We start from the raw sequence: 21078 nt of genomic DNA on the forward strand, positions 1-21078 counted from the left end.
ATCCAGGAGTGGAATTACAAGATCAATTTATTTTTAATTTTTTGGGGCACCTTCATAGTGGAAAACCACTATGCCTTCCATAGTGGCTGCATCAATGTACATTCCCACCGAATGGAAAGAAATTTTTGTTTCTGGATTTTTTTATTATTGTGTTTCATTCTCAATACGAAATGCACAATCAAGTATACTGTGTGGGGATCTATGCACTGTAAGAATTTTTCTTCATCAGGTCACTCCATGTCACCCCCTAAGTGGAGACATAATTGAGCAGTACTCCTTGCCCAAATAGTACCAACCAATCATCTGACCCTGTCTATGAAACAGGCCTGAATTCTGTCCTACTCCATTAGTTGGTTTTAGATATTCCCCTCCTACTCCATAAGACCATATATGTGGGTTGAGAGAAAGGCATTGTTGCAACATAGGAATTCTTGGTTCCCCATTTATCCAATTCACTTAGGCCTTTTGGACAGTTCAAGGCTGATTTCCCAAATATACCTCTTCCATTGTAAAATGGACTGTCACATCCCTCACCCAATCCTAGGAATCAATGAATATGATGACATCCAACTCATGCTGGACAGGTCAAGTCACAGTCACTTGGTGCCCCATCGTTAGGTGTTCAGTCTCCTCAAGGGCCCATTAGCATACCAGAAGTTACTTTGGAAATGGAGAGCAGCTGTTGTTCCTCCCTTATGGGGCTTTCCAATAGAGTATTCTTAAACTACCAAATACATTAAGCTCGAGCAGATCACAGATACCAAATGGTAGGGTAGGCTGCACTTGGACTTAGGGAAGAGACCTTTTTTTCTCTAGGCTCTACACAAAAGTGGCAGAATTTTGGATAACCTAAAAAACTGATTTGGAACAGTAATTTCTAGGGCCTTATATACTATTATCTAAATCCAAAAGCGCCCACCAAGTGACATGACACTTTCTTAATAAGGAGAAATACAAAAGCTTACATTTTACCTTAGAGGAGATGCCCCTCCATCCCCAGACCATTAGACCTTCAAAATCATCACATATAGGGCCAGGTCCTAGATATTTATGGGATAAAGCCTTAGGACACATGAGTCTCTGACATATGAATCTTATGAGCTATATAGCTACTTGCCACTTCTGCTCACCAGATGAGAGTTGGAAGACCTCAGAAAGTGTCCTTACTTGGAAATAGGGTCTTTGAAGACGTAATTAGTTAAGAATTTTGCGACGAAATCATCCTTAATTTAGGGTGGGCCCTAAAATCAAATGACTGGTGTCCTTATAAAAGAAGAAGAGAGGATACAGAGACACAGAGGAAAAGGCCATGTAAAGACAGAGAAAGAGATTGGAGTTATCCTGCCAAAAATCAAGGAACATTAGGAGGCACCGGAAGCTGGAAAAGGCAAAGAAGGATTCTCTTCCAGAGCCTTCAGAGAGAGAATGGCCCAACCAAGACTTCTGGCGTGCAAACTGTGAATTAGTAAATTTCTGTTGTTTTAAGCTACCCAGTTTATACAACGTTGTTATGGCAGCCCTAGAAAGCTATACCAGGTGTTAGGGTCATACTCTTTCCTATCAGGGCTTTGACTTTAACAAATAAGACCTTTCAAACTATGTGTTCAGTCTCCTTATAAAAAGATCCTGGGCCTATTTTTAGCACAGTCTGCCCTAGAGCTGCAGAAGTTAAGAGTTCCTTTAAAGTTGTTTTAGAGGGCCTCTGGAATGCCTTAAATCAGTAATGAACTGTTCTAAGTTGATCATTTTATTTTCATACAGTCTCTGTGTTTTGGTAGGTGAAATAATGCTCCCTCCAAAACTGTCTATGCCTTAATCCTCAGAACCCATAAATATATTACCTGATATTACAAAAAAAGACTTTTTAGATGTAATTAAGGTTTGTTGAGATGGAGAGAGTATCCTGGATTATCCAAGTGGGCCCCATCTGAACATACGAGTCCTTAAGAGTGATGAACCTTTCCCAGCTGTGGTTAGAAAGAGGTTTGATGATGGAAGTAAGTCAAAGAGATGCTAAATTATTGTCTTTATAGATGGAGGAAGGTGGCTACAAGCTTAGAAATGTATAAAGCCTATAAAATCTGAAAAAGGCAAGAAAAGTTCTCCTCTAGAGCTACCAGAAAGTAATGCAACCCTGTAGTATTTTGATTTTATCCCAGTGAGACCTGTGTTGGACTTCTGGCCTACAGAACTGTAAGACAATACATTTGTGTTGTTTCAAACTACCAAATTTGTCATAATTTAAATTGGAATAGCAAATAACACAAGTGGCATCAAAGCAAGCTATTTTATTCCATCATCATTATAATTATCATTGCCCTTTATGAATTAAGCACCACAAATATTCGATCTCCTGTTGGCCTGCCTTTCCATTAGCCCCTCATCCTAATTAATCAAAGAATGTTTGAGTAATTTTGATGTCACCACATGATAGGGTTTAATACTTCACTTGACACCTTCACTGGGTCCTTTGATTTTAGATAGGAGATAACCCAACTCTAAAATCCCATCCTGAAGGTCTACAGTCTAGAACAAGGGTCAACAAACTTTTTATGCAGGGATAGAGAGCAAATATGTTAGGCTTTGCAGGCATATAGTTCTGTCACAACTGTTCAGCTTTGCTTTTGTAGTAAGAAAACCACGGAAAAACATGTTAATGCATGAGCATGGCTGTGTTCCAGGAAATCATTTTACAAAAACAGGCAGTACACTAGATTTGTCCCATGGGCTACAGTTTCCTATCCCTGATCTAGAACAATTCTGATACTATTATCTTAACTGGGGTTCTGTAGAAAATAGACTGAGGCAAGGCCTAAGTGCTAATGTCTCACTAAGAAGTATAATCTCAGGGCTGCAATAATAAAGGAAAAGTGAAGTAAAGCAAAGAAGTAAAAGATGATTCATTATCATACTAACCACTATTTCTTGGGGAGAAGCAGAAGAGACATAGCCAATAACCTAGCAGGTGTATTTACTTGGCTTGCAGGATGTCTCTAACAGCTTACAGGGAAAAACCATGATTCAGAATAGCCCAACCATAGGAAGGGAGGGAGAATTTATTTCTTGTGTCTTGTCTAATAATATTGGTCAAGGTTTTCTCCATGGGAAATTAACACCCCTTCACTCCAGGGCTGTGTCATTTGACCCCTTTGGCATCTGTTAGGGAAGCCAGATCTCATGCCTTATAGTATGGTACATTATCTAAATCCAGAATTAAAGAGAGGAGCCAAAGACTCTGGGTATAGCCAGTCAGCTTCAAAAAGTAGTACTGCATGAAGCTGATTAACCCTGCCAAAACTGAGATGAAGCAAGTAGCCAAGGGTTTGAGAGATATGCAAAGCTGAGAGAATCTAAGGAGATGTACACAGTAACATGCCCAATACAGGCACCTCTCAGTCCAAGATCACCCTCTTGTATTTGATGGACTAATATGCAGTTTCTTTAGTAAATGGTGTCTCAGGGACAGGGGGTTCTATTTTCTGATTTTATGATACTATTTTGTTTCCCCTTCCAGGTTGAATTTATCCCAGAAATGCAAAAATGTTTACATTAGAAAATCTATTTACATATCTCAACAAATAATTAAGGAACAGTCATTTTGTAGTGTAAGTACCTGACAGTTAGCTTTTTAAATTGCAATGTAAGTGCCTGACACTAAGCTTTTGATTACTGAGGCATCTATTGCAAAGACCTCCATCTGAAATAAACCCATTGCCAGCTACACTACCAGGATGAGCCACCCAGGAAGTTTCTTTTTTTTTTTTTCTTAAGAAAGCTCTGGTTGACTTAGATAAACTGGCCATTTGACTGACTGCTTGCATTTCCCTTCTTGCACTTTAATTCCTCCTCTTGTTTTAAATTTACCAATAAAGTGAACCTGCAAAACCATAGGTATCCCACCCCGATCTCAATAAAACTCCAGGTCCATGTTCCCTCCCTCCCTCCCTCCCTCCTGCTCTCTCTCTCTCTCTCTTTCTCTTTCTCTCTCTCTCTCTCTCTCTCTCTCTCCACCCCCCTCCCCTCTCTCTCTCTGTCTCCCCCTCCCTATTTCCCTCTCTCCCTGACCACGACATCCCTGTGTGGCCCCAGGCATGCCATGAACTCTCCAGGAGCTATGAGTCATAAACCATGTTTTTCAAAGTTCTCAGATAGTTGTTGCTGAGGTGCGTCTTGCAATCATAGTAAGAATCACAAGGGCTGTTCCAGCCACAACACTGGCTTCAAAAGGGTTAACATTTGTGAAGACTCACCCAATTGAGTGTCACCAGGCATTTCTATTATCACTGTCAATACCATCTTTATCAATAGGCTGAGACTGGTACAAAACACATCTTGATACTATAGAAAAGCATTAAATAAAATTCCACACCATTCATAATGTAAAGCCCTTGGAATACTGGAAAGAGGTGGAAACTTTCTAACTTCATCAATCAAAGGCCTGCAGCAAACATCTTAAAGTTGAAACCTCGGAGGCATTTGCTTTGCAGTTAGAAACAAAAGAAAGTTCCCATTAAAACAATTTATATTCAGCACTACACTGGGGTCCTATCCAACAAAACAAATATATTTATTTTAAGGCAAGTCAAGGAAAATTTAAACACAAAAATTTTTCCTGCCCTTTGGCCTCCTCTCTCCCCTCTACTGTGCTTTGTGCACCTGCATTACGCATTGACCAACCCCTCCCACAACAGCAGAAATACCTGCTCAACGATAAAGAGCAACATTCTCCTAGCACCAACTAGCCAACTCCTTAAAAGATAACATTCCGGGGGGGGGGACCTTGAAGATGGCGGAAGAGTAAGATGCGGAGATCGCCTTCCTCCCCACGGATACACCAGAAATACATCTACACGTGGAACAACTCCTACAGAACACCTACTGAAGGATGGCAGAAGACCTCAGACCTCCCAAAAGGCAAGAAACTCCCCACGTACCTGGGTAGGGCAAAAGAAAAAAAGAAAAAACAGAGACAAAAGAATAAGGACGGCACCTGCACCAGTGGGAGGGAGCTGTGAAGGAGGAAAAGTTTCCACACACTAGGAAGCCCCTCCGCGGGAGGAGACTGCGGGAGGCAGTGGGGGGAGCTTCGGGACCGCAGAGTAGTGCACAGCGACGGGTGCGGAGGGCAAAGCGGGGAGATTCCTGCACAGACGATCGGTGCCGACCCGCACTCACCAGCCCGAGAGGCTTGTCTGCTCACCCGCCGGGGCGGGCGGGGCTGCGAGCTGAGGCTCGGGTTTCGGTTTTGGACGGAGCACAGGGAGAGGACTGGGGTTGGCGGCTTGAACATAGCCTGAAGGGGTTAGTGCACCACGACTAGCCGGGAGGGAGCTCGGGGAAAAGCCTGCACCTGCCAAAGAGGCAAGAGACTTTTTCTTCCCACTTTGTTTCCTGGTGCGAGAGGAGAGGGGTTTAAGAGCTCTGCTTAAAGTAACTCCAGAGACGGGCGCGAGCTGCGGCTAAAACCGCGGACCCCAGAGACGGGCGGGAGACGCTAAGGCTGCTGCTGCCGCCACCAAGGGGCCTGTGTGCGAGCACAGGTCACTCTCCACACCCCTCTTCCGCGGAGCCTGTGCAGCCCGCCACTGCCAGGTTCCCGGGAGCCAGGGACAACTTCCCCGGGAGTACGCACGGCAGGCCTCAGGCTGGTGCAACGTCACGCCGGCCTCTGCCGCAACGTCATACTGCCTCTGCCGCCGCAGGCCCGCCCCGCACGCAGCGCCCCTCCTTTCCCCATCCCCCAACCCCCGGCCTGAGTGAGCCGGAGCCCCCGAATCAGCGGCTCCTTTAACCCCGTCCTGTCTGAGCAAAAACAGACGCCCTCCAGCGACCTACACGCAGAGGCAGGGCCAAATCCAAAGCTGAGCTCCTGTGAGCTGTGAGAACAAAGAAGAGAAAGGGAAATCTCTCCCAGCAGCCACAGAAGCAGCGGATTAAAGCTCCACAATCAACTTGATATACCCTGCATCTGTGGAATACCTGAATAGACAAGGAATGATCCCAAATTGAAGAGGGGGAATTTAGGAGCGAGATCTATGATTTTTTTCCCTTTTCCTCTTTTTGTGAATGTGTACGTGTATGCTTCTGTGTGAGATCTTGTCTGTATACTCTTGCTTCCACCATTTGTCCTAGGGCTCTATCCGTCCATGGTTTTTAAAAAAATTTTTTTTCTTAATAATTAATTTTAATTGTAATAACTTTATTATACTTTACCTTCGTTCTTTCTTTCTTTCTTTCCTTCCTTCCTTCCCTCTTTTAGACAACGAATCACCCCAAATTGAGGAGGTGGTCTCTGAGAGAAAGATTTATGATTTTTCCCCCTTTACCTCTTTTTGTGAACGTGTATGTGTATGCTTCTGTGTAAGATTTTCTCTGTATAGCTTTGCTTCCAACATTTGTCCTAAGGTTCTATCCGTCCCTTTTTTTTAAAAATATTTTTTTAATTCAATAACTATATTATACTTTATTTTTACTGTATCTTCTTTCTTTCTGTCTTTTTTCCTTCTTTCCCTCCTTCCTTCCTTCCTTCCTCCCTCCCTCCTTTCTTTCCTTCTTTGCTTCTTTCTTCCTTCCTTCCTTTCCCCCTTTCCTTCTTTCTTTCCTCATACTTCTACTAATTCTCTCTACCTTTTTTTCCTTTTATTCTGAGCCGTGTGGATGAAAGGCTCTTGGTGCTCCAGCCCAGGAGTCAGGGCTCTGCCTCTGAGGTAGGAGAGCCAACTTCAGGACACTGGTCAACAAGAGACCTCCCAGCTCCACATAATATTAAACGGTGGAAATCTCCCAGAGACCTCCATCTTAACACCAGCACCCAGCTTCACTCAACGACCAGCAAGCCACAGTGCTGGACAACCTATGCCAAACAACTAGCAAAACAGGAACACAACCCCACCCATTAGCAGAGAGGCTGCCTAAAATCATAATAAGGCCACAGACACCCCAAAACACACCACCAGACGTGAACCTGCCCACTACAGAGACGAGATCCAGCCTCATCCAGCACAACACAGGCACTAGTCCCCTCCACCAGGAAGCCTACACAACCCACTGAAACAACCTTAGCCACTGGAGACAGACATCAAAAACAACGGGAACTACGAACGTGCAGCCTGCAAAAAGGAGACCCCAAACACAGTAAGATAAGCAAAATGAGAAGACAGAAAAACACACAGCAGATGAAGGAGCAAGATAAAAACCCACCAGACCTAACAAATGAAGAGGAAATAGGCAATCTACCTGAAAAAGAATTCAGAATAATGATAGTAAGGATGATCCGAAATCTTGGAAGTAGAATGGACAAAATGCAAGAAACAGTTAACAAGGACCTAGAAGAAATAAAGATGAAACAAGCAATGATGAACAACGCAATAAATGAAATTAAAAGTACTCTAGATGGGATCAATAGCAGAATAACTGAGGCAGAAGAACGGATAAGTGACCTGGAAGATAAAATAGTGGAAATAACTACTGCAGAGCAGAATAAAGAAAAAAGAATGAAAAGAATTGAGGACAGTCTCAGAGACCTCTGGGACAACATTAAATGCACCAACATTCGAATTATAGGGGTTCCAGAAGAAGAAGAGAAAAAGAAAGGGACTGAGAAAATATGTGAAGAGATTATAGTTGAAAACTTCCCTAATATGGGAAAGGAAATAGTTAATCAAGTCCAGGAAGCATAAAGAGTCCCATAGAGGATAAATACAAGGAGAAATACGCCGAGACACATATTAATCGAACTGTCAAAAGTTAAATACAAAGAAAACATATTAAAAGCAGCAAGGGAAAAATAACACACAACAGAATCCCCATAAGGTTAACAGCTGATCTCTCAGCAGAAACCCTACAAGCCAGAAGGGACTAGCAGGACATACTGAAAGTGATGAAGGAGAAAAACCTGCAACCAAGACTACTCTACAAAGCAAGGATCTCATTCAGATTTGATGGAGAAATTAAAACCTTTACAGACAAGCAAAAGCTGAGAGAGTTCACCATCAAATCAGCTTTACAACAAATGCTAAAGGACCTGCTCTAGGCAAGAAACACAAGAGAAGGAAAAGACCTACAATAACAAACCCAAAACAATTAAGAAAATGGGAATAGGCCCATACATATCAATAATTACCTTAAATGGAAATGGATTAAATGCTCCCACCAAAAGACACAGACGGGTTGAAAGGATACAAAAACAAGACCCATATATATGCTGTCTACAAGAGACCCACTTCAGACCTAGAGACACAAACAGACTGAAAGTGAGGGGATGGAAAAAGATATTCCATGCAACTGGAAACCAAAACAAAGCTGGAGTAGCAATTCTCATATCAGACAAAATAGACTTTAAAATAAAGACTATTAGAAGACACAAAGAACAACACAAAATTATGACCAAGGGATCAATCCAAGAAGACGATATAACAATTATAAATATTTATGCACCCAACATAAGAGCACCTCAATACATAAGGCAAATAGTAACAGCCATAAAAGGGGAAATCGACAGTAACACATTCATACTAGGGGACTTTAACACCCCACTTTCACCAACGGACAGATCATCCAAAATGAAAATACATAAGGAAACACAAGCTTTAAATGATACATTAAACAAGATGGACTTAATGGATATTTATAGGACATTCGATCCAAAAACAATAGAATACACATTTTTCTCAAGTGCTCATGGAACATTCTCCAGGATAGATCATATCTTGTGTCACAAATAAAGCCCTGATAAATTTAAGAAAATTGAAATTGTATCAAGTATCTTTTCCGACCACAACGCTATGAGACTAGATATCAATTACAGGAAAAGATCTGTAAAAAATACAAACACAAGGAGGCTAAACAATACACTACTTAATAACGAAGTGATCACTGATGAAATCAAAGAGGAAAATCAAAAAATACTTGGAAACAAATGACAATGGAGACACGATGACCCAAACCTATGGGATGCAGCAAAAGCAGTTCTAAGAGGGAAGTTTATAGCAATACAATCCCACCTTAAGAAACAGGAAACATCTCGAATAAACAACCTAACCTTTCACCTCAAGCAATTAGAGAAAGAAGAACAAAAAAACCCCAAAGCTAGCAGAAGGAAAGAAATCATAAAAATCAGATCAGAAATAAATGAATAAGAAATGAAGGAAACGATAGCAAAGATCAATAAAACTAAAAGCTGGTTCTTTGAGAAGATAAACAAAATAGATAAACCACTGGCCAGACTCATCAAAAAAAAAGGGAGAAGACTCAAATCAATAGAATTAGAAATGAAAAAGGAGAAGTAACAACTGACACTGCAGAAATAAAAAAAATCATGAGAGATTACTACAAGTAACTCTACGCCAATAAAATGGACAATCTGGAAGAAATGGACAAATTCTTAGAAATGCACAACCTGCCAAGACTGAATCAGGAAGAAGTAGAAAATATGAACAGACCAATCACAAGCACTGAAATTGAAACTGTGATTAAAAATCTTCCAACAAACAAAAGCCCAGGACCAGATGGCTTCATAGGTGAATTCTATCAAACGTTTAGAGAAGAGCTAACACCTACCCTTCTCGAACTCTTCCAAAATATAGCAGAGGGAGGAACACTCCCAAATCCCTTCTACAAGGCCACCATCACCTTGATACCAAAACCAGACAAGGATGTCACAAAGAAAGAAAACTACAGGCCAATATCACTGATGAACATAGATGCAGAAATCCTCAACAAAATACTAGGAAACAGAATCCAACAGCACATTAAAAGGATCATAAACCATGATCAAGTGGGGTTTATTCCAGGAATGCAAGGATTCTTCAATATACGCAAATCTATCAATGTGATAAACCACATTAACAAATTGAAGGAGAAAAACCATATGATCATCTCAATAGATGCAGAGAAAGCTTTCGACAAAATTCAACACCCATTTATGATAAAAACCCTGCAGAAAGTAGGCATAGACGGAACCTTCCTCAACATAATAAAGGCCATATATGACAAGCCCACAGCAAACATCATCCTCAATGGTGAAAAACTGAAAGCATTTCCACTAAGATCAGGAACAAGACAAGGTTGCCCACTCTCACCACTCTTATTCAACATAGTTTTGGAAGTTTTAGGCACAGCAATCAGAGAAGAAAAGGAAATAAAAGGAATCCAAATCGGAAATGAAGAAGTAAAGCTGTCACTGTTTGCAGATGACATGATACTATACATAGAGAATCCTAAAGATGCTACCAGAAAACTACTAGAGCTAATCAATGAATTTGGTAAAGTAGCAAGATACAAAATTAATGCACAGAAATCTCTGGCATTCCTATATACTAATGATGAAAAATCTGAAAGTGAAATCAGGAAAACACTCCCATTTACCATTGCAACAAAAAGAATAAAATATCTAGGAATAAACCTACCTAAGGAGACGAAAGACCTGTATGTAGAAAATTATAAGACACTGATGAAAGAAATTAAAGATGATACAAATAGATGGAGAGATATACCATGTTCCTGGATGGGAAGAATCAACATTGTGAAAATGACTCTACTACCCAAAGCAACCTACAGATTCAATGCAATCCCTATCAAACTACCACTGGCATTTTTCACAGAACTAGAACAAAAAATTTCGCAATTTGTACAGAAACACAAAAGACCCCGAATAGCCAAAGCAATCTTGAGAACGAAAAAAGGAGCTGGAGGAATCAGGCTCCCTGACTTCAGACTATACTACAAAGCTACAGTAATCAAGACAGTATGGTACTGGCACAAAAACAGAAAGATAGATCAATGGAACAGGATAGAAAGCCCAGAGATAAACCCACGCACATATGGACACCTTATCTTTGATAAAGGTGGCAGGAATGTACAGTGGAGAAAGGACAGCCTCTTCAATAAATGGTGCTGGAAAAACTGGACAGGTACATGTAAAAGTATGAGATTAGATCACTCCCTAACACCATACACAAAAATAAGCTCAAAATGGATTAAAGACCTAAATGTAAGGCCAGAAACTATCAGTGGAAACTGAACTGACTATTCAATAAATGAATTATTCATATGTAAAAATGAAAGTATACCCTTATTTCAAACCAACATAAAATAAATCACACATAGATTAAAATCGAATTGTGAAATGGAAAGCCTTAAAACTGATAGAAAAAAATAGAATTATATTTTCCCTCAGGAAGGGAAAGATGTACTGGGTAGCAAACGAAATGCAGGAGTCAAATAAAAAGACTGAAAAGGCTGAGTATATTCAAATCAAGAATTTGTATGTGACAAAATGCTACGGATGGAAAAACTAGTCAACAGGAAGTCAAGTGATTTATTTAAGGTTATATGCTAATAAGCAGTGGAGCCACAATTCAAACACAGTCTTCTGCCTGTAATACTAATTTATTTTGCATTCCTTTTAATTTTTAATTACATAATTAACACACATTATATTCTTTCATAAAAATTTGAACAACACAAGTAAAATAAGAATAACTTTGACCATTTTCCACAATTCTAATCACTAGTATCCTCCCCAGATTCATACATTTCCTTTTAGGCTTTTTTCCTTGAGTATTTGAATATATAAGTAAAAACACAAATTCATTATTCAAGTGGTTTTATACTACACTTAGTGTTCTGCATCTTTTCTTTTCAAAATGTGGCTTGAAGAACTTTCCTTATCATCACTGCCTTCCACAGTATGTATACATCACCATTCATTTATTCAATTTTCTATTAATAGATCTTTAGGCTGTTTTCAGTATTTCGACCTTTGGTCATATAAATAGGATAGATATCTGAAATGGATTTTCTATCTATCAACATGTTTTAAATGTTGATAACGAATTGCCCATACTGGTATGTATACCCATGATTGCTGCATCTAGATGCCCATTTTTCAATGCCTTTTCCATTACCTGATATCATTAATATTTTCAATTTTTAATATTTTGCCAGTCTAATGGGGGACAAGGGGCATACTTCATTTCCCTAGTGATTAGTAATGAGGCTGGTTCCTCCTCACTGCCAAACCCTTATCTTCAGAGGTAAGAGGCAACCACACCTTCAACTCTTAAAATCATCTTTTCTAGTAGACTTAGTTTCATATTTCTAATTATATTTATAATGCCATTTCTTGATTTATTAATTAGACATTGATTATTGATTTCCTATTATGATTTCCTATTATGAAAGATGAGGATTTAGCAAAAGATCTTTATATATTTTGCATATTCATTATTTGCCTGCTATATATCTAGAAAACACTGTCTCCCATTTTGTTGCCTGTCTCTTATCTTATGGCATATTCCTTAAAGCTTTCCTAAGGAGGTCCCTACTCCACAGTAACAACCTGTTTCTTATGGTTTCTTCTAAAACTCTCTGAGTTGCTATTTGAATATCTGTGTATTTTCTCTATCTGGAATTTACTTCTGTGAATGGCATAAGGTAGAGGTCTTATATTTTTTCCAAAATGGGTACTAATTGGCCAAAGCCATTTATTCAATAGTTTATCATACCCTGAAACATCTTCTCAAAATATACAAAATTCTCCCAAACACCTGAACCATTTCTGGAATATCTGTTTAGATCTATTGGTCTTCTTATATTCCCCTGTACCAATATCACAATGTTATTCATTCTGAAAAAATGTTTTGCCTATTCTTAAACATTTCATTTTTCTTATGAATTTTAAAATCAGCTTGTAAATTCTTTAAAAATGTAAGTAAATTCTCTATACCCACTTTGATGAGAGTTTTTTTCATGAAAGGATGTTGAATTTTGCCAAATGCTTTTTTCTGCATCTATTGAGATGATCATGTGATTTTTATTTTTCCTTTTGTTAATGTTGTGTATCACATCAATTGATTTGCAAATGTTGAACCATCCTTGCATTCCTGGAATAAATCCCATTTGATCATAGTGCATCTTTTTTGCACACTGTTGGATTCCGTTTCCTAATATTTTGTTGAGGATTTTTACATGTATATCCATCAGAGATATTGGCCTGTAATTTTCTTTTTTTTGTAATGTCTTTTTATGGTTTTTGGTATCAGGGTAGTGCTAGACTAGTAGAATGATTTTTGGAGTGTTCTGTCCTCTTCGATTTTTTTGCAATAGTTTGGGAATGATAGGTATAAGTTCTTTATATGTTTGTCAGAATTTTCCTATGAAGCTGTCCAATCCTAGACATTTTTGCTGCGAGGTTTCTTTTTTTTTAATTACAAATGCAACTTCACTCCTAGTGATTGGTCCGTTCAAATTATGTTTCTTCTTGATCCAGTCCTGGTAGGTTGTATGTTTCTAGAAATTTGTCCATTTCATCTAGGTTGTCCAATTTGTTGGCATATAACTGTTGTATTATCTTATTATTCTGTATGTAGTATTCTCTCATGATTTTTTTGTGTCTCTGCAGTACTGGTTGTTATTTCTCCTCTCTAATTTCTTATTTTGTTTATTTGGGTCATCTCTCTTTTCTTCTTGGTGAGCCTGGCTAAAGGATTATCAATTTTGTTTATCTTTACAAAAAAACAGCTCTTGGTTTCACTGATCTTTTCTATTGTTTTTTAATCCCTATTTTATGTATTTCCTCTCTGATCTTTATTATTTCTTTCCTTCTACTAACTTTGGACTTTGTTTCTTTCTCTTTTTATAATTCCTTTAGGTGATAGGTTAGATTGTTTGAGATTTTTCTTGTTTCTTTATGAAAGCCTGTATCACTAAAAACTTCCCTCTTAGAACTGCTTTTGTTGTATTCCACTGATTTTGGAGTGTGGTGTTTCCATTTTCATTTGTCTCAAGGTATTTTCTGATTTACTCATTGACCCATTGGTATTTTGGTAGCATGTTGTTAAGTCTCCATGTTTGTTCTTTTCCCATTTTTCTCCTTGTAACTGATTTCTACTTTCATACTGCTGGGGTTTGAAAAACTGTTCGGTATAACTTCCATCCTCTTAAATTTGCTGAGACTTGTTTTCTGGCTTAGCTTTTGATCTATCCTCAACATAATAAAGGCTCTTTATAACAAACCCACAGCTAACATCATACTCAACAGTGAGAAGCTGAAAGCCTTTCCTATAAATTCAGGAATAAGACAAGGATACCCACTCTTGCCATTTCTATTTAACACAGTATTAGAAGTCCTAGCCACAGGAATCAGACAAGAAAAAGAATTAAAAGGAATTCAAACTGGAATGGAAGAAATAGTAACTGTCACTATTTGCAGATGACATGATACTTTATATAGAAAATCCTAGAGTCTCCACCCCAAAACTGTCAAAATAAACAAATTTAACAAAATTGCAGGATACAAGATTAATATAAAGAAATCTATTGCTTTTCTATACACTAACAATGAACTATCAGAAAGAGAAAGTAAAAACACAATCCGATTTAAAATCTCATCAAAAAGAATACCTAGAAATAAACAATCAAGGAGATAAAATATCTACACTCTGAAAAATTTAAAACATTGATAAAGGAAACTGAGAACGATACGAAGAAACATATCCTGTGCTCTTGAATTGGAAAAATTAATTATGTTAAAATGTCTATACACCCAAAGCAATATACAGATTTAATGCAATCCCTATCAAAATACCCAAGACATTTTTCACAGAACTAGAATATCCTAAAATTCATATAGAATCACAAAAGATGCTAAATTGCTAAAGCAATCTTGAGAAAAAAGAACAAAACTGGAGGTTATCATGCTCCAAGACTTCAGACTGTACTACAATGTTACAGTAATGAAAAAGTATGGTACTGTCACAAAACAAGACACATACATCAATGAAAAAGAACAGAGATTCCGGAAGTAAACCCTTGTACCTATGGTCAATTAATCTATGGCAAAGAAGGTAAAAATATAAAATGGAGAAAAGACAGTCTCTTCAACAAGTGGTTCTGGGAAAACTGGAGAGCTACATGTAGAACAGTGAGATCAGAACATTTCCTCACAGCATATACAAAAATAAACTCAAAATGGATTAAAGACCTAAATATAAGTCCTGAAACCATAAAACTCCTGGAAGAAAACATAGGCAGAACACTCTTGACATAAATTGTAGCAATATTTTTTGGATCTGCCTCCTAAGGCAAAAGAAACAAAGCAAAAATAAACAAATGGGGCCTAATTAAATTTAAAAGTTTTTGAACAGCTAAGGAAACCACTGACAAAATGAAAAGACAACCTATAGTATGGGAAAAAATATTTGTAAATGATATGGCAGACAAGAGACTGATATTCAAAATATATAAACAGCTCATACAACTCAATATTTAAAAACAAACAATGTGATTAAAAAATGGGTAGAAGACCTGAATAGACATTTTTCCAAAGAAGATTTACAGATGGCCAACAGGCACATGACATTGCTAATTATGATCGACATTACTAATTATCAGAGAAATGCAAATCAAAACCACAATGAGATATCACCTCATACCTGTGAGAATGGCTGTCATCAAAAAGTCCATAAAAAGGGCTTCCCTGGTGGCACAGTGGTTGAGAGTCCGCCTGCCGATGCAGGGGACACAGGTTAATGCCCAGGTCCAGGAAGATCCCACATGCCGTGGAGCGGCTAGGCCCGTGAGCCATAGCCACTGGGCCTGCGTGTCTGGAGCCTGTGCTCCGCAACAGGAGAGGCCACAACAGTGAGAGGCCCGTGTACCACAAAAAAAAAAAAAAAAAAGTCCATAAATAGGGCTTCTCTGGTGGCACAGTGGTTAAGAATCTGCCTGCCAATGCAGGGGATGCGGGTTCGAACCCTGGTCCAGGAAGATCCTACATGCAGCAGAGCAACTAAGCCCGTGTGCCACAACTACTGAGCCTGGGCTCTAGAGCCCGTGAGCCATAACTACTGAGCCCATGAGCCACAACTACTGAAGTCCATCGCCTAGAGCCTGTGCCCTGCAACAAGAGAAGTCACCACAATGAGAAGCCCATGCACCGCAATCAAGAGTAGCCCCTGTTCACTGCGACTAGAGAAAGCCCGCGTGCAGCAATGAAGACCCAAAGCAGCCAAAAATAAATAAATAATTATTTTTTTTAAAGCTATTAAAAAAAAAGTCCATAAATAACAAATGTTGGAGAGGATATGGAAAAAATGGAACTCTTGTACATTGTTGGTGGGAATGTAAATTGGTGTAGCCACTATGGAAAACAGTAAGGAGGTTTCTCAAAAAACTAAAAATAGAACAACCATATGATCCAGCAATTCCACTCCTGGGTATATCTCTTAAGAAAATGAAAACACGAACTCAAAAAAATACATGTACCCTAATCTTCATAGCAGCGTTATTTAAAATAGCTAAGATATGGAAGCAACCCAAGTGCCCATGAACAGATGAACAGATAAAAATGATGTGGTATATATACATATATGCACAATGAAATATTATTCAGCCATAGAAAGGAATGAAATCCTGCCATTTTCAGCAACATGGATGGACCTAGAGAATATTATGCTTAGTGAAATTATTCAAACACAAAAATATATATCACTTATATTTGGAATCTAAAAAATAATACAAATGAGTGTGTATAGCAAAACAGAAACAGATGCACAGATATAGAGAATAAACTAGTGATTACCAGATGGGAGCAGGAAGGGCAGAGGGGCAAGTTAGGGGTATGGGATTAAGAGATACAAACTGCTATGTATAAAATAGATAAGCAACAGGGATATATTGTACAGCACAGGGAATTAGAGCCATTATCTTTCAATAACTTTGAATGGAGTATAATCTGTAAACATACTTAATCACTATGTTGTACACCTGAAAGTAATATAATAATGTAAATCAACTATACTTCAATTAAAAAAGTAAATTCTAATGACATCTGATTGGAATTACACTGTATTTATAAATCAGTTTGAAGAAATTCAATGTTCTTTCTCTCACCATCAGGGGACTTGTCTTTCAGGTTCAGTATTTATTAGGCTAATTCAGTTTCTATCATTTAAAAATAAAGAACCAAACCCATACTAAATAATTTATTTAGGTGTTTTATATAGTACTTAGCAAAAATTATATACTTGAAGAGATAATATTTATAATGAAAGTGACACTCTAGAGATTTTCACATTATCAACTTTGTTTCTAATAATTAAAGGAAAATTATGAATAATCAAAATTAATAAGGATTATTTCTGTAATCTTAGAACATTTTCTATATTATTACCTATTTATAAAATTAAGATTAGCTAATTTATGATTATTTAATATTGGTTGTTTATCATTACCATTACTGACTATCAGGGGCCAATGATTAATGATATTGACAATATTTTTAACTTTAGGCATTGAATATTTGAAAATTAAAGTTGTTCTATGTGTTACATGCCTTCCTCAAAATTCTAGAATTAAATATCAACTTTAGGTGAAACTAAAGACTCAATTTGGGACCATTATTAGTGTAAATAATATGTTCATTCATTTATTTGCTCATTCATTCATTCAACATATTTTAATTTTAGATTACACTGAATGCACTGTGCTAGATGTTAGGTATAAAATAATAGTAAGAAACACCTTTATTCAATAATAAGGAAAATAAATTCAAGAATAGTGGTATTGTAATACTCACTTTCCCTTCATCTCTTGGGCTATCACTTAAATGTACAACTGGACCTGGATGAGTCTTTGTGGATCTGTTAAATCAATTCAAAAGAGTAATTAAAAAAACATTAAAACACCTTACCGTTAGAGACTGAAACAAAGAAATTAAGATTATACTGGAATACACTCCCAATATTCTGGAGTTTAGCTTAGACTGATTTGAGTCTTTGGTTGTTTTTCTTTAAGACTACTTTTTTTTCTCCTACTAACTCTATTAAAGTAGGTCTATTTTTAAAAATCAGGTTTAAGGACATAGATCCACATAACAATGGGATTCTTTATTATCTTATATGCTTATATGTTTGTTGCCAGATCTGGTTCTCTGAAAATTTGACAATGAAGTTTTACTTATACAGCCACAAGGCTAATGCTGCAAACCTGTTTCAACCAAACTGCAAATTACATACCAAATTTAAAATTTCCTTTGACATGAAATCTCTGATTTTGCTCCTAAAGGAAAGTACAGTGGCTCCTTTTATTTACAAATAGACCCTTTCTAGTGATAGCCATCTTACAGAAAACTGAGCAACTAGGGAAACCTAGTTCACTGGTTCTGTCTCATTTATCTGGTTAACTAGGGTAATCAATAATAGTGTAAGAGCGTATTGTTAAAGGGATCTTTGCTCTGTTAATCTGACTTTAAATTTATTCTATTCTAATATCTGGCATGTTTCTTTTATATTTCCTACTTTAACTGATGTCACCATTGAGTATGAATATGTCATGGTTAAATATAACATGAACAGATATGACATAGATTTATTATTGCTCTTTTTTCCAAATCCTTTCTTCAACGACCTAATTGTGCCAGATTAACCCTAGTATAAGTATATTGACATAGTTATAATTTATTTCTTAAGCACACATGAAAATCATCAAATATTCTGCACAAAAAAATAATGAAGATTTAAATTTTAGAAATTCTTTGGACTCAGACAAAAGTGACAAATTAAGTAACTCCAGGTTCCCTAGATACTGACTCACCAGAGTAACTCAGAAAAATACATCTTTTTTAGATATTTTGTTAGTGGCTTTATCCTAAATTTTCTCACTTAAAAATGGAGATGATAGCAGTGTACCTACTGAATAACTGTGAGGGTTAAAATATACATATAGCATCTAACATAATGCCAAAACATAGTAGTCAATAAATAGTATGTATTATGATTGTTGTAAATCATTGGAATAATTAGAGTTACTATTTGCATTCTAGGATATGTGCAGGAAGAAAAGCCTTCATAAAACGTTTACAGGGTTTTTTGCAGTTCTTTTATGTTTATATGTAATACATTATTCACATATAAATGCAGTGCTTTATTACAGTATAAATGCCTCTGATAAAAGACAGTGTTTTTCAATTATCTTTTGGTAACTAATAGTATCCAACAAACCAAAAACCCTATCTGTCTTTTGGGTTTGACTGGAACAACAAATACCCAAAGTGTACACCATGATAAACTAGTGAATATATATAAGGTGTTTCACATAAAGACTGTCCCATATCAAAAAAAAAAAGTTTGGGAAACCTTGAGTTAAAATTAAATATTTTTATTTAATAATATTAAAGTTCTTTTACAGAACTTCTTAGAGCCATAATATGCAAATCACCATTGCAAATCTTCAATATTTTCCAAAATTTTGGTCCATAGAATCCTTTTTCATTGATCCCCTATTGAGGGAATCACTGAAATACACGTTGAGAAACACTAGTTAGACCATATGAAAGACTCTTCCATTTAGCTTATGACTCTATAAAACACTCAAGTTCAGGAAAAAAATTTACAATTAATCTTCAGTTATTTGTAATAACTTTTTCAGACTATAGAAGAGACTTCTTTTTAATTGTAAAAAAAAAAAAAAAAAACCCTGAAACTCAGAAGATAACAAAAGTTAAGAGGAAAAATCTCTCATATTATTTCACTGCCTAGATATGACTGTTAACAGTTTGATATTTTTTCTGACATTTTCCCTAATATTAAATTTCCAAAAACTACCAAGCATTACTTGCAAAATTTACGGCCATTAGAAATTGACTTTAAAAAGCAACTGTGTACTCTGGATTCTATAAATCCCATAAAAATTACTTTAGATAGAATTATCAATGAAATTAACTTCATGGGATAATCATCTAAACAATTTTTCTAATATCCCTATTTATTTCTCTCCCTCCCATTCACCAGAATGGCTTCTCGATAGTTTTCTTTGCGGACTTTCTCTTCCCTTATCTTAAATACTGGTATTCCTTTGTATTTTGTCCTAAACTGCAATGTGTTCCCATATTATATATGGTCATGAATTCAAGAGCCCACAGGAGCCAGGCAGGTACTGCAAATGAGTTCAACAGGCTGAATAAGAACTGTGCCAAACTGGATAGCACATTACCCACCTACAAAAGGAAAGTTGTTAGTTCCTGTTGATTACTGACTTCCATGCAAGAATACTGGACTGGGATTGTTTCATCAGGAATTTTTTCATGAAAAGCTGGAAATCCAAATTTTTATCTCTACTCTACCAGTTCTTAAATATTGGAAACTAATAATTCAGAATATATTTAAATACTCTGATGGGCAAACAAAACATATCTGTGAGTCAGAATTGGTTCACTGTCTACAAGTTTGCTACCTCATTTATATATACTTTTCATGCACAATCTCAAATATTCTTATAATTTCAATGACCATGTAAATTCTGATCTCATTAGGTTCAGATCCATATATCCTACATCCTACCATTCTCCCATACCAATTCCATTTGAATAACTTAAAAACACATACAACTCAACCTACCTAAAATTGAACTCATTATTTTACTCCCAACCTACTCCGCCTCCTGCATTCTTTCACTAAATGGCACCCTTATCAACACAGTTACTCAGGTCAAACGCTTTGGGTCACTCTTAATTCTTAATATATTATTCTTACATCTTCCCACAATACCCAAGTATTTGCCTCTTCTATCTTCTAACTATTTATTTAATATGTCAGCTTATCTTCACTCCTAAATCCACCCTAATTTTTACCAAGAATACAGTCTTTTCTCTTTTCAATGATTTCTCCATACCTGCATACAGAGTGGACTTCCTAAATGCAAATTTGGTCAAGTCAATTCTTTGCTTAAAACTCTTCAAAATCTAGCTCCTGACCTTAGATAAAGTCTAAATGCTCAAACTGGCTTACAAGCCTTTCATACTATATATTTTTATTATCTTCTCAACCTTATCTCTTGCCATCCTTTCCCCCAGCCTTTCCAACCAACTAAACTACTTAAAATTTCTGTGCATGGAACAAAAACTCTCACATTCTATCCTTTAAAACTTCTGTTCCCTCTTCCTGGAAGCCCTCTCCTCCAATTCTCCACTCACCTAACTGAAATTCATCCTTCAGATCTCATGGATGTAACTTCTTTCACAGATACTTCTCTGAGACTTCATGTCTATATTAGGTATCTTTCTTATAGAATTTTCACTTT

At 37.0% G+C, this 21078-nt stretch overlaps 1 protein-coding gene across 2 annotated transcripts in view; it reads right to left on the reverse strand.

Annotated features, from left to right (window-relative positions):
* Nucleotides 1–21078, reverse strand: part of STXBP5L (syntaxin binding protein 5L) — a 398063-nt gene that overhangs the window by 248047 nt on the left and 128938 nt on the right. For both annotated transcript variants that reach the window (XM_065875972.1, XM_065875974.1), the window contains exon 6: nt 17579–17642. In XM_065875972.1, coding sequence (XP_065732044.1) covers nt 17579–17642 — 64 coding nt within the window. The remainder of the gene's footprint in view (nt 1–17578; nt 17643–21078) is intronic.

Source organism: Phocoena phocoena, chromosome 4, assembly GCF_963924675.1.
Source record: "Phocoena phocoena chromosome 4, mPhoPho1.1, whole genome shotgun sequence".
In the NCBI taxonomy this organism is placed as follows: Eukaryota; Metazoa; Chordata; class Mammalia; order Artiodactyla; family Phocoenidae; genus Phocoena; species Phocoena phocoena.